At 41.1% G+C, this 13482-nt stretch overlaps 1 protein-coding gene across 1 annotated transcript in view; it reads right to left on the bottom strand.

Moving 5' to 3' along the window:
* Window positions 1–13231, bottom strand: part of STT3B (STT3 oligosaccharyltransferase complex catalytic subunit B) — a 98102-nt gene extending 84871 nt beyond the window's left edge. Inside the window, exon 1 of the mRNA XM_060022089.1 lies at window positions 12506–13231. Coding sequence (XP_059878072.1) covers window positions 12506–12816 — 311 coding nt within the window. The 5' untranslated portion in view covers window positions 12817–13231. The remainder of the gene's footprint in view (window positions 1–12505) is intronic.
* Window positions 13232–13482: the final 251 nt, after the last annotated feature.

The raw sequence follows: 13482 nt of genomic DNA, 5'->3' as shown, positions 1-13482 counted from the left end.
ATTGAGAGCAAGATTTTGATGTTCACTATAAGAGGTTCACCATAGCAATTCCAGTGTGTGTGTAGGGGCTGGGGGTGGGTGGTGTTTTTCAACACCACCAAGCAATTCTCTGACACCATCTGCATTTTCTACAATTCAACTGACACTATCTACCTGGAGAGAGCATCAGATTCCACAGGTTAAGGGCTCAGTCCTGCAAGACTGTGCACCCCATCAACTTCAGATGCCAATCAGAAGTTCACGTTGTCACCTGTGCTTCTAACCAACTGGCTACAGATGGGAGGTCCAAGAACCCCTTGGGTTGGATTAATATACTAGCTCACAAAATTCAAAGAAATATTTTGTTAAGTACATCACCGGTTTATTATAAAAGGGTAGAACTCAGGAACAGCCAGATGGAAGAGATGGTATGTGGGAAGGGGTGCGAAGCTTCCATGCCCTCTCCGAACCCACCACTCTCTCTCAATCTCCACATGCTCACCAACCAAGAAGCTCTCCAAACTCTGATCCTTTTGGTTTTTATGGAGACTCCATTACATAGTCATGATTGATTAAATTATTAGCCACTGGTGATTCCAGTGATTAAATCACCTCCAGCTCCTCTCCCCTCCCCAGAGGTCAGGGGGTGGGACTGAAATCTCCAACCCTCTAACTGGGGTTGGCTCCACTGGCAACCATCTCCCATCCGTAGGTGACCCAGGGGCTTTCCAAAAGTCACGCATTAACATAACAAAAGACACCTTTGAAGCTCTCAACATTTAGGAAACTCCAAGGGGGATTTAGACCAAATATGTACTTCCTATTAAAAATCACAACATCCCAACTACACATATGATTTTCCTGACAGCACAGTCAAGTCCAAGGTTTATCAAGGTATTACACGATAAGCACTTCCTGTACTATTACTATCATCACCAAAACATAAAATGTGGTTATCATTAAGGATAAAGGATCCATGTTAATATAAATTGAACACTCACTAAGTTCCCAATATAATGTAGTTATTCTGGGAAGAAAATTTTCTTAAGGATCTTCCGTTTGTCTTTCTATAGTAACAGTAACAATAAATTGTTGTTATTATCATTCATTAGAGGGGGAAATGAGCACCATATCACCACAACAGTATCTCGCCAATTTAGGCAAAGAACGCCAATTTAGGCAAAGAACGAATAATAACTTAGTCTCCTTGAGTGTTTTTACATTACACGTGTTAAAATCTTCAAAATGGCTCTGGCCTATTTAGTTAAATGAACAGTCATAAAATTTAACTGAAGTAAGTCTACTTTATACTGGGATTAATAAAACTTGTACCTATACTTCACGTAAAGCAGATAAGCTATACTGGATTATTATTTCTGAAAGAAGTATGCTGGGCATGTTTCCTAATAGTTAATACATTTCAGAAAAATATCCCTACTTCCCTGAAGAAGTCACACAAGAGGAATACTAGCGGTGTTAAAATAGCGTAAATCATTAAGTTGGACCATTATCCAAACAGAGCCTAATTCAAAGTTTCTCTCTGGCATGTGGATTTGGGGGAGAAAGCGTAATAAGTATATCTTCCTTATGATACTTGATTTAAATTTTAAGTTTGAATTCTTTAGAAATATTGATTGACTACATTGGAAGTTTGAAGAAAGACAGTCCTAGATTTAAATTCTTCTTCAACTAATAATGAATTAACCATACAGTCTTTTATTTGTTCACAAACGAAATCGACGGTTATCCATTCAAGTAGCATGGGTTCCATAGTAATGCACAGCAGAAAAATACCAACCAATTTCATCAAAATCATTCTGACCAATAGACAGAAATGCATTAGAAGCATTCATGTTTATTTCACTTAAGAACTGCTTTCTAATTAAAAGCTCATAAGCTGGAATCACGTTTCCAATAGTATCTTTAAATCACTTGCTAATATATAATGACGAATTCTCATATCCTAATAGATTCTAAGTTCCTACCTAAAGATCAATGACCTTTTACCATTCTTTGAATACAACTTTTTATCCCCTCAAGACAGTTTCTGAAAGGATCCTACTACTATCATACCTCTCCTATTCTTCCTGAAGACTAAGACAACTACTAAATCAATAGAGATAAAGATATTGAGACAGGCTGGGACCTGGGACCCTTTATTGCAGTGCTTGCACCTGGACAAACATCTCCTGGAGCAACAGAATACAAAGAAACTGAAAAGGACTAAAAATAACGTGTGCATACTCAGTTGGGGCCAATTATGAACAACATGATACAAAACAGCCAAAACCCAACTGCCCTTTCTGAGGTGCCAGGACCAAAATCAGGTACTGCGAATGATCCCTGCACACAGCATCACCAAGGGGGTAGGAAGACCCCCTAAGCCACCCCTCTGGCCCGACCCACCAATCACCCCTACCGTCACCCCAAAGGGACCAGCTCGGGGAGCAAGAAGGAGCAAGCTCCCGCTCAGGGAGCAAGCAAGGGATCCCGTTACTTATTTTTGCTCCCTCCTGCTGCAGCACGAGTCCCAGTAAAGTCTTGCCTGAATTCCTCATCTGGGTCTGGCCTTGAACCCGTATCTACTGATTAAAGAGGCCTTGTATCAATTTCTACTGATTGAAGAACCCAGGTCGGTAACAATGTGGGAAAAGAACAGAAGTGGTGGCCAAGGAAGATTGGAAGAAAGCAACCAGAAAAACAACATTCAGAGAAACGAAAGCTATTCAGGAGCCCATGATATCAACACAAACAAAATCACACACAACCCAGGGTCAATAATCCTCTACAAAAATACCAATACATTAAACAGTCCAGTCTTAGGGTTTTCCTAAATTCCTATAGTTCAGATCCCCTTTCAACATTCTCTTTCCTTCTTTCTTTCAAGAACTAACTACAACAACTCTTTTCCTTGCATAAATTTTAATATATATTCTTTAAAACGAACAACAGTTGGTAAAAGCTTCAGTTTAAAATCCAGTAATTTTGCATTTATGATTACTTGATTATCATTTGGCTCTTGAAAGTGATGTCTCCTCCCCCCAACAACCCTCTTCTTTGCAGTCTGTGTCTGTTGAAAGATTACATCTCTCTGGCCAGTTAGTACCTTTAAAAAACTTGTCAAGGTTATCTAGAGACAAGGTTGACTAGAGCTCAGTGTTCAACCATGAAGACAATCTTTTTATCTCAAGTGAAGACAAGGATGCTTTCTCTTTCTAACAGATACTTCCTTCCTGCTGCAAAAGAGCAGGCAACCTCCTCGGTGAGTGAGAAGCCTGGTTAATGAAATTATTGCTAAACCTTATTATCCACATACACTCAACAACCCTTGATCAGTGAAGATGAATCTTAAAAACAATGATGAGCAAAAAAAGCAAGACACAAAAGTCACAAGTGCGTTTTTCTAAAGTTTTTTTTTTTTTTTTTTTTTTTTTGTGATACGCGGGCCTCTCACTGTTGTGGCCTCTCTCATTGCGGAGCACAGGCTCAGTGGCCATGGCTCACGGGTCCAGCCGCTCCGCGGCATGTGGGATCTTCCCGGACCGGGGCACGAACCTGTGTCCCCTGCATCGGCAGGCGGACTCTCAACCACTGCGCCACCAGGGAAGCCCCTCTAAAGTTTTTAAATAGGTAAAACTAAATTATATTACTTAGGAATGCACTCAGAATTATACCACCTAGGGGAAAAAGCAAGAATGTAATTATTGTAAAGTGTGTGGCGTGGAAGGGGATGGATTGAGAAAGCACACACCAAGAATTCTGAGGTCATGGCAATTTTCTTGATTACATGAGTGATGGTCACATGGGTGTTTATTTTATAATTACACTGTATATTAGGTTTAAATACTTTTCAGAATGTGTTATATTTCACCATAAGTGAAAAAAATTTTTAAAGGCTGAAACTGAACATCTTCTCACTGATAATAAAAAGCCTCTGTAGAATACATTTCTTTTCTCATTTATGTAAATATTTAAGACATTTTCAAAGAATAACTCAAAAACTACAAGAGTGCTACCTTCCAATAACTCTGTATTCCATTATTTTTCCTGTGGATTACACAAGTAAGATCGTATAATTTAGTTTAACAATAAAAACTTCTTAAATAGGGTGTATTTTTCTTTACAGGAGTTACGAGTGTTATAAGAGTAAGAATGAACTGCTTAAGAGAGTAGATCTAAAAAGTTCTCATCACAAGAAAAAAAAATTGGGGGTAACTATGTTAAGGTGATAGATGTTAACTAGACTTACCCCGGTGATCATTTCAAAATGTATACAAATATTAAGTCATTATGTTGTATATCTGAAACTAATGTTATATGTCGACTCTACCTCAATAAAAAAAAAAAAAAAGCATTATGGTCACAAGTGAGTTTCCAAGCATGATTCTTTTCACCAACTCCACCCATCTGGCCAGCAACAAACAATAATTTCAGCTGCGCATATACTGGCACTTTAGAAATTAATTATGAATGAATATATTTTAATTTTTTAAATAGTACAGAAAACAGTATGTGCTGTAATATTATCTATCCATCTATCTATAGAAAGAGAAGTCCAATAATTTAAGTTTAAAAATCAAATTCACTTGAAGTCATTTGCAGGTTGGAGAGTTTGCTAGATAATATTAAAGAACAGAACACCCATAGTATGAAGAAAAATCTTTACCTGAGAATAGCTAATAAACCTTTAAGGCATGAAAAAGATATTAAAAGGAAACCCCAAAAGAAACATTACCAACTTGGTTATCAGCAAATCGCTAATACTTTACTAAGAGAAACAAAATTTCTTTATGTTTTTATGCATTAGTATTTCCCTTGGGATAAGAATAAAGAAAAATTAAGAATGAAGGAAAAAAAGGTCCAAAAATAAAAGTTTGAAAATTTAAACTATGGAAATTATTAAGTTATGGAAATTACAGATAACTGATGCAGTTTTTAAAATCACTAGTTCTAAAGAAGCCAAACTTCACACAAAAGCTGTTTCCATGACTAAACTTGAATTGCCAACATCTCCCACACTGTCAATTTAAAGTGAACGGTAGGGGGCTTCCCTGGTGGCGCAGTGGTTGAGAGTCCGCCTGCCGATGCAGGGGACACGGGTTCGTGCCCCGGTCTGGGTTCGTGCCCCGGTCTGCCCCGGTCTGGACACGGGTTCGTGCCCCGGTCTGGGCCCCACATGCCACAGAGCGGCTGGGCCCGTGAGCCATGGCCGCTGAGCCTGCGCATCTGGAGCCTGTGCTCCGCAACGGGAGAGGCCACAACAGAGAGAGGCCCATGTACCGCAAAAAAAAAAAAAAAAAAAGAATAAAGTGAACGGTAGGGACTTCCCTGGTGGTCCATTGGCTAATACTCCTCGCTCCCAATGCAGGGTGCCTGGGTTCGATCCCTGGTCAGGGAACTAGATCCCACATGACAACTAAGAGTTCGCATGCCACAACCAAAGATCCCACACACCACGGATTTGATGACCTAAGACCTGATGCAGCCAAATAAATAAATACTTTTTAAATAAAGTTATCTCTAAAAAAATAAATAAAGTGAATGGTAGACACTAACTTCCCCTCATCTTCTGAAGTAACAATTTTCAAACAACTTCTCAAAAACTTCCTCTAATGCAAACACAGATGCAAAGAAAACAGAAAAGAATCTAGCCAAGCCACAACTGCACCACCTTAGAAAAAGTACTTCACCACTCTGGCAATCAGCTTCTTCACCCAGAAAACAAGCCAATCCAACCAACATATACTCTAAAAGTCCTTTACTCTATAGAATTCTGAGTCTACTCCAAAAGTTTAACTTCCACCCCATAATTCTCTAACTCAAATGGCTTAATATTTCCAACCTCATTACTCTGAACTTTTTACGGACAAATGTAAATGAAAACAACATTCAGTTGGATTCAATCATCTTTCCCTCTCATTCAGCTATTCCCTTAAAAGCCCGTCTCTGAAAATTCCCTAGTCATTCAGGTATAACAACTTTAAGCCACCATCAACTCTTCTCTCTTCCCTACATCAAAACAAACAAAGTAATTAGCCATCATCCAACTAATGAGTCTGGTTAGCTTGAGCAGGGACTGTGCCCAGGGCATTTTGATAGGTCAATGTGTTAAGACTTAAATCAGGGCCGCTGATTAAAAAACATTAAATTAAATGGAGGACACGTTCATTTAAGCCTGCCTTGGAGGCAGAGAATGCAATAAAAAGGACATAGATTTTGTAGAACAGGCGGAGACATAGATTTTGGAGAACAGGTGGACCTGTATTATTCAATCCTTGAGAGGAATACTGAATTGAAATATTTTTTATCTACAGAAATAAAAGATGTTACCTGATCTCTTCAATTCTAGGATCTAAAATCAAGTTATAAGACAAGGTAAAAAACTAAGTATCTACCACTATTTAGAACACATGTTAAAGTTACCCTGCAACACTAAGTTCCAAAGAAAGAAAAAAAGTCACAGATGATATGGTCAAGTACCAGTCACAATTTTCTAGAAATTTGTTTTCCTAAAAATAGTACAAACTTCTCCAACATAAAGACACCAACTTACATACAGGTTATACTCGAAAATATGTTTAAATGTCTTTCATTTAAAACTATGAAAGCACTTTTCCAAAGAAATAAAGCTCCAAATAGTAGTTAGGTTTCCTGGAATGTCTACAAATGCCAGTTAATGTACATTTATCAATACTAAAACATGAGAGCCTCGAGCAGTTGCTCCTATTTCTTCCAACCCTGACCTAACAACCATTTTTTTTTAATCTTATGGTATTGACACTTTCTATCAATTTCTAAATCCCTGGAAATTATTCATGTAAGAAAAAGGTAAAGTAAGGACACAGAAACCTTCTCAGAAAAGAGTAAGAGGTTTAAAAACAAAAAATGTCCACCCGAATAAGGTAAAGCAAATAAAGGAGTGAAGATGGAGTAGCAGGTTAACCATTTACATTTTTTTCCTTTCAACAGTATTAATTTGCCCATATAGTATAGTTGTGGGTCCTACATTATTTGAAATGTTTTCCTATCTTCCTATTTATTGTAGGGACTGACAGAAGCCACTTTTGCAATCATACATAAAACTCCATTAAGCAGGGCTTCCCGGGTGGCGCAGTGGTTGAGAGTCCGCCTGCCAATGCAGGGGACACGGGTTCGTGCCCCGGTCAGGGAAGATCCCACATGCCGCAGAGCAGCTGCGCCCGTGAGCCATGGCCGCTGAGCCTATGCGTCCGGAGCCTGTGCTCCGCAACGGGAGAGGCCACAACAGTGAGAGGCCCGCGTACCGCAAAAAAAACAAAAAACCCCCGAAAACTCCATTAAGCATTCCATGTGGATAAAACATGGCAAAGAAAGAGCATAAGACTCATCATAGTAAGCAACAGGCTGACCAATAAAAGGCTTCTAATAATTCAAAAGTTTAGGAGTTCCACATAAACTAAATCTAATAAAACCAACATCAATATCTTTCTAATAACTTCAGAGTTTCTCCTGAGACACCAGATTCAACAGTCATTTAACAGACTTGGGCTAATGCAATGACTTATGATGTAGGTTAGGTAAGTTACTAACCAAAACCTAGGATGATTGAATCTGGTTCTAACCTGCACTCCAATCAAAGACGATATATAAACAGTATTTATACTCATTATATTCAAGTATTATAGAAAGTAAGTGCTACCCAGAAATAAGAGCTCCTCTTTATCATGGAGTTGAGGAACAAAGATAACATTCATTACATTACAGTACACTATCGGTATCCTACAAGTAAGATTTAAAAACAGTAATGGACAGATAAAAAGATACGATAAAGCAAATAAAGTAAATACTAACCGTAGAATCTACATGTTCAGTATGAGTGTTCATTGTAAAAATCTTTCAACTTTTTTGTATGCTTGAAAATTTTCATAACAATTAGCATTATACAGGTCTACTGAATTGTAGGGTGCTTTATAATTGAAGTTAACTGCAATATTGTCTTTCTCTAATAGCACTAAGTTTGCAAAGTAAACAAATTGAGGAAAAAAATATGATTCAGTCACTGGATAATATTAATCTTTCCGGTATTTCTGAGAGCACATATGCACTGATTAATAAGATATCACGATGAAGAGAACTTTTAACATTTTCTCTCATACCCCAAAGCACCCAAAACTTATTGAGAGCATAAAAATCAGAGACAGATCATAGGCAGACTAGTAAGTTTCCTCATATTCATAATAACTGTGTCAGAGCCTATAATGCAATCCTTATTCTAAGTTTCTACGACCAATGTTGTCTTTATGCAAACTACTCATGGCAGTATGTCATGTGCAGTATTATTCAAGTTAGCCCTCAACGTATGAATACTCTAAAGCAAGAAAAAGTTCCAAAGTGGTTGCTGACAGAGCCTAACTCCCCCAGGACATGCCTCAGGAAACCCAGGATTACTACCTATAGGAGCCACCACACTCACCCAATGGGATGAGGTCCAATCCCATCATCCAACCCAGCAGCTCAAGGCACTCCTTTCACCTCCTCCCTGAGTGTTCCTACAACATAGAATGATCTCAAGAGCTCAAGGCTAGAAAAGTTTTAAATTACAATGAAATCAGTGACAGTATACAATAAGTCCCCTACATATGAACGAACAAGTTCGTTCCTCCAAGAGCACGTAAGTAAGTCTAATTTGTTCCTAAGTCCAACAAAGTTAGCCTAGGTACCCAGCTAACACAATCAGCTACATAGTACTGTACTGTAATAGGTTTATAATACTTTTCACACAAATAATACATAAAAAACAAACACAAAAAATAAATAAAACATTTTTAATCTTACAGTACAGTACCTTGAAAAGTACAGTAGTACTGTACAACAGCTGGCATACAGGGGCACGTTCCCATCTTTGAAAGTTCCCAACTTGAAGGTTCGTATGTAGGGACTTACTGTACCTATTCTGAAGTGCATTTGGACTGCTGTTGCTAGTGATTCCATAAAGTGCCTTTTTAAGATTTAGGGATGTTTCTGATCTAAAATTTGTTTTGTTACCCATTTTCTCTTCTTCAGAACTGAGGTGAATAGCCTCTTTTTGTCATCTGCAAAGTGAAGAAAAACATGGAGACCTCGAAGTACAGGAAGTAGTCCCCAACTTACAAACAGCTTATGTTCCAAAGGTTTATCACTCCTTTGAAAACATGTTTGTACTAATTAACCTATTTATACCATAGTTTCTATGAAAAAATGCATCCCAATTTTCAATTCTAAATTGCAGCTTTCTGCCCTGCAAAAAGGCATCTGCTGCCCTTTTACAGCTAACTGCAGCCAGAACTCAAAGCTCAGAGAAGTCTCCTTCTAGGGCTCCAAGGAGAACCCCCTACAACCTGTGCAGGCAGGGAAAAATGCAACTCTTTTATAGGGAGCTTTTCCATCGTCTCTGTGGGAAAAGCTACCACAATTTAACAAGATAATGGTTATGGGAAAAGCACCTGGTTAATATGAAAGCATTAATAGTTACAACAAAAATAAGTAGGAACTAGATTCTGCTCCAGATAAAAAGAAGATAAAATTAGGTGCTGTTAAACTAGTTGGTCAACCAAATGTTTGCCAAGTACAGACAACAAATTCTCAAACTGTGTCCTCATGTCTGATCAAGTCAACTGATAAGGGAGGAAATTACTAAAGTGAAGTGGTGGAGATCATTACCAAAAATGCGACGAAGTTCTAAAAAAGTGCAGTGTACTTTAAAATTCAATAAATACTATTGAACATCACATACCAACCCTTATAACAACTGGTAAGATTTATAAAATAACTTGAATGACAAACTTAAAAAACAAGTATAACTTTGTGACAATGAGTCACCTTTGGCAGCTAACTAGAGTCTTACGCAATTTAAGTACTAATGTTAAAATTTACAGAAATAACTCACAATCAAACAGAGAAAGTAAACTTTTCACTAAAAAGATTTCAGAAGTGAATCCAGTACAGAGACATGAGAAAAAGGGATCAGGGAAAGCCAGAATAAATTGGTTTGTGGATACACAACCTGAGAGGAACATTTAAACATTATTAAAGGTTCATGTTACTACTACATGTTAAAACAGTAATCTGAGAGACTCCCAAGATAGTATAACGCTAGAATGCTTGTAGAATCAAAGTGCTGGTACTATTAGTAGCTTTGAAGGAAAACCACTTTTAAAATTCAAATTTTTCAACAGGAATGGATTATAAAAATAAGATGCCTAACTGAGATCTTTGAAAGACATGAAAAGAAAAACATAAGTGAGCAAACACGGGATTTTTTTTTTTGACTGAAAATTCTCTCATTAAGTCACCTGAATTATACTTACGACATTAGATTTATACTGGCCAATCTCCATTCACAATAAAGGATAGGGACAATTCCTTTTTATAAAAGGCTATTTACTACTAATCAGAATTACCTAACATTATGAACATAAACACAAGCCGAAAACCTACATTAAGTAGGTCTTTAAGACTGAAGAGATTTATATACCTTTACAGTATATGAATTAAAATTCGAATGTAGAATGTCATTCATTCTACTAAAGGATGTTTCTGAAATGTGTTTTATGCACAGAAAGATGCAAACAGATTTTTGTGTGAGTAAAAAAGGGTTATGCTCTCCAAGCATATTCTTGAAACTAGAGAAGAAATCAACTTTTAAGTTTTTGCCATATTGAAAAAAAAAAAACTTCTCTGTGAAGCAATCCGATAAGACTTTTCATGATTATAATACTCAATTTTAGTAGAAACTCTTTGGCTCACTTGATGCAGATTTCTAATCTTCCTTCAAAATTAGGAAAAATATCAATCATCTCATCATTCAGTTGTGAATTTTTCTGCAATCCTTAATTTAAGCCTCAATGTTACTACTAAACATTATGCAGCCTTCTGTTTATAAAAATGATACTCTCCAGAAATATTATTCACAATTTTTGTTACCCGTAATGTTTGGTCAACCATGCACTTCTGCTCTTGTAAACTGAAAAAACACAACTTTCTCTTTTTACATGTTCAGCAAAACATTAGCAGTTTTCATTTTCTGGTTTCAATTTCATTTTTATCTAATTTGCTTATGTGTTTCAAAGCTAAGACTAAGAAAACTCTGTCTAGTTCATAAGCGTCACAGTAATTTATTTTCTTCTGTGATTCCAAGTAACACAGAAGTTGTTTTTTTTTAAAAAATCAAACCTCTAAAATGGAAAGGAAACGTTTCATGGAAGCATGTCACAGCTGTTAACTGTCTACCTAAACTGGATTCTCCAGAAGTGGACCCCTCTGGTGTTCAACAGATGATGCACTACCAATTTTTCTATCTGTAACAGAACTTCAATTGGTATTTTAATATATGGGTAACTCACTCCCCCAAATATTTATTATCCATATATTTAGTAACTCTCAAGAAGATTCTCTCTCTGTACTTCCAATGACAAATACCCTCAAGTTTAGTTGGGCCTAATTATAAGGAAGTAAGATGAACTCAAGGGTGATGGGTCAAGAAGATGAATTAAGTCAGTTTAAAAGGCATAGACTAGGGCTAAAACAAAAAACAAAGAAAACTTAACCCAGGTTGGTCAAGTTGGAAAAAAAAAATAAAGCACTCTTCCTATCTAAATAATTCACAGACCAGTGAATTAAGTTAGCTAAATTAGCTACTGCTCTTTATGTGGTAATTTCCTAAAACATTCAGGTCAGTCCCTGATACCACGTGAAACTTCAGTATTACAATCCAGCGCTCCCCATCACTATAGTACTGTTTGTTCTCTAATCCACAAACCTTCCTGCAAAGACCAATGAAGGAACTACTGCAACGCTTTCGGATATTGTGCATAACATACTGAGGGTGACAGTTTGGCTCACAGAGTAATGAGCCTGCTCTAAAAAGTAGCCCAAGATAATTGCGGACCGGTGAGGTGCAGAGTGCACTTAAAGACTTGAAAAAAAAGCCACTCTTGAAAATATCTAACATTAAATAAGCGTCCCTAGCTTTCAAATCACTTTTAGGGTTCTTATTTCCTTTCCTCCAACACCTCACTCCCTCGCTTTTTCCCTTCCCGTCTGAGAGCCAAGAGAAACGCGGTAAAAGCGTGCAACCGCGAGGCTGCGCCGACGAGACTCCTGCACATCTGGACTCACCTCCAACTGCAACAGGGCACCCCCTGGGCGAGCCCATCCCAACCGGCCGAAAACGCGCGCGAGAAGCTGAGAGCAGGCGAGAGCCGCGGGCGGGGAGGCGGATAGTCCGCCGCCCGGCGCGGCGGGTCGGACTCTGCGGGCCGAGGCGGCTACGAAGAGAAGCGTTCGCCCTCCTGGGAGTCTGCAGACTCGCCCGACCCGAGTCAAGGTCCCGCTCGGGCCCCGACGCCCCGCCTCGAGCGGCGCGGGGGAAACTTCGCTTGCAGGCGGGGGCGCGCCCGAGCTCGGGACCAGTGGCGGGTCCGGGCAGAGCGCGGGGCGGTGGGGGGGGGGAGGGAGGCGCCGGTCCCGGTCCCGGGCCCACGGCGGGGGAGGGGCGGCGGGCACTTACCACGGGTCGAACTCGTGGATGATGCTTTCGAAGCGGATGACGGCGAAGAGGCGCGAGCTGAAGCCAGCGAGCCAGGCCAGGAAGAGGATGGTGAAGGAGAGCAGCGACTGCCAGCCGGCCGGCTGCGACAACCCCCCGGACAGCCCCGCGGGGGCCGGCTTCGGTGCCGCGCCGCCCGCCGCCTTGTGCGCGCACTGGGCCCCGGGCCCGTGGTGGCCGTGCCGGCTGTTCCCCAGGGCCATGAGGCCGCTCCACGGGGATGAGTTGAGGGACGACTTGTGCTTGCTCTCCGGGGCCGAGGGCTCCGCCATGTTGTGCCCCGGCGGCGGGTCTTGCTCCGCGCCGCCGCCGCCGCCGCCGCCGCCTCCTGGTCCGAGGGGTGCTGGGCGGGGACCCGGAGGAGGAGGAGGAGGAGGAGGAGGAGGAGGAGAAGGAGGAAGAAGAAAGAGGAGGAGGAGGGAAGAGAGCCGCGCGCGCCTGCCCTTAGCGCCGCGAGGCCGGGGGACGGGGGGTGGAGGCGGCGGCGGGGAGTCTCCGCCTCAGCAGCGGCCGCGACCGCCGCTCTCTCAACTCGGATGGCCCCTGCGCCCCTCTAGCCATCCGTCTTCCCAGTGCAGTTGCGGCAGCGGCGAAAGCCGACGGGACGAGGGCGCCAGAGAAAAAGCAGGAGCAGACGGAGGCGGCACCACGACTCGTAGCAGCAATGACATTCCCCCCACACCCGCCGCCCGCCCCGCCGTGAGGAGCAGGAGGAGGAGTCCTGGGGAGTCCGGGCGGAGCTCAGGCTACCTCTGACTCCGCCCCCGACCCAACAGGAACTGGCCCCTACGCCTGTCACAATGCGACAGGTCCGTTAGGGGGCGGGCCCAGAACCGCGGTGCTGGCCAATGGGGGCGCGAGCTGGGGCGGGGCTTGGCCCAACCGTTCTCCCCTCCCCCTCCCCGCCTCGCGCTCGTTCGCCCGGAGCGGCCTGGCTG

The sequence above is a fragment of the Delphinus delphis genome, chromosome 10 (genome assembly GCF_949987515.2).
Source record: "Delphinus delphis chromosome 10, mDelDel1.2, whole genome shotgun sequence".
Taxonomy (NCBI): Eukaryota; Metazoa; Chordata; class Mammalia; order Artiodactyla; family Delphinidae; genus Delphinus; species Delphinus delphis.
This window is presented reverse-complemented; position numbering and strand designations above follow the sequence as displayed.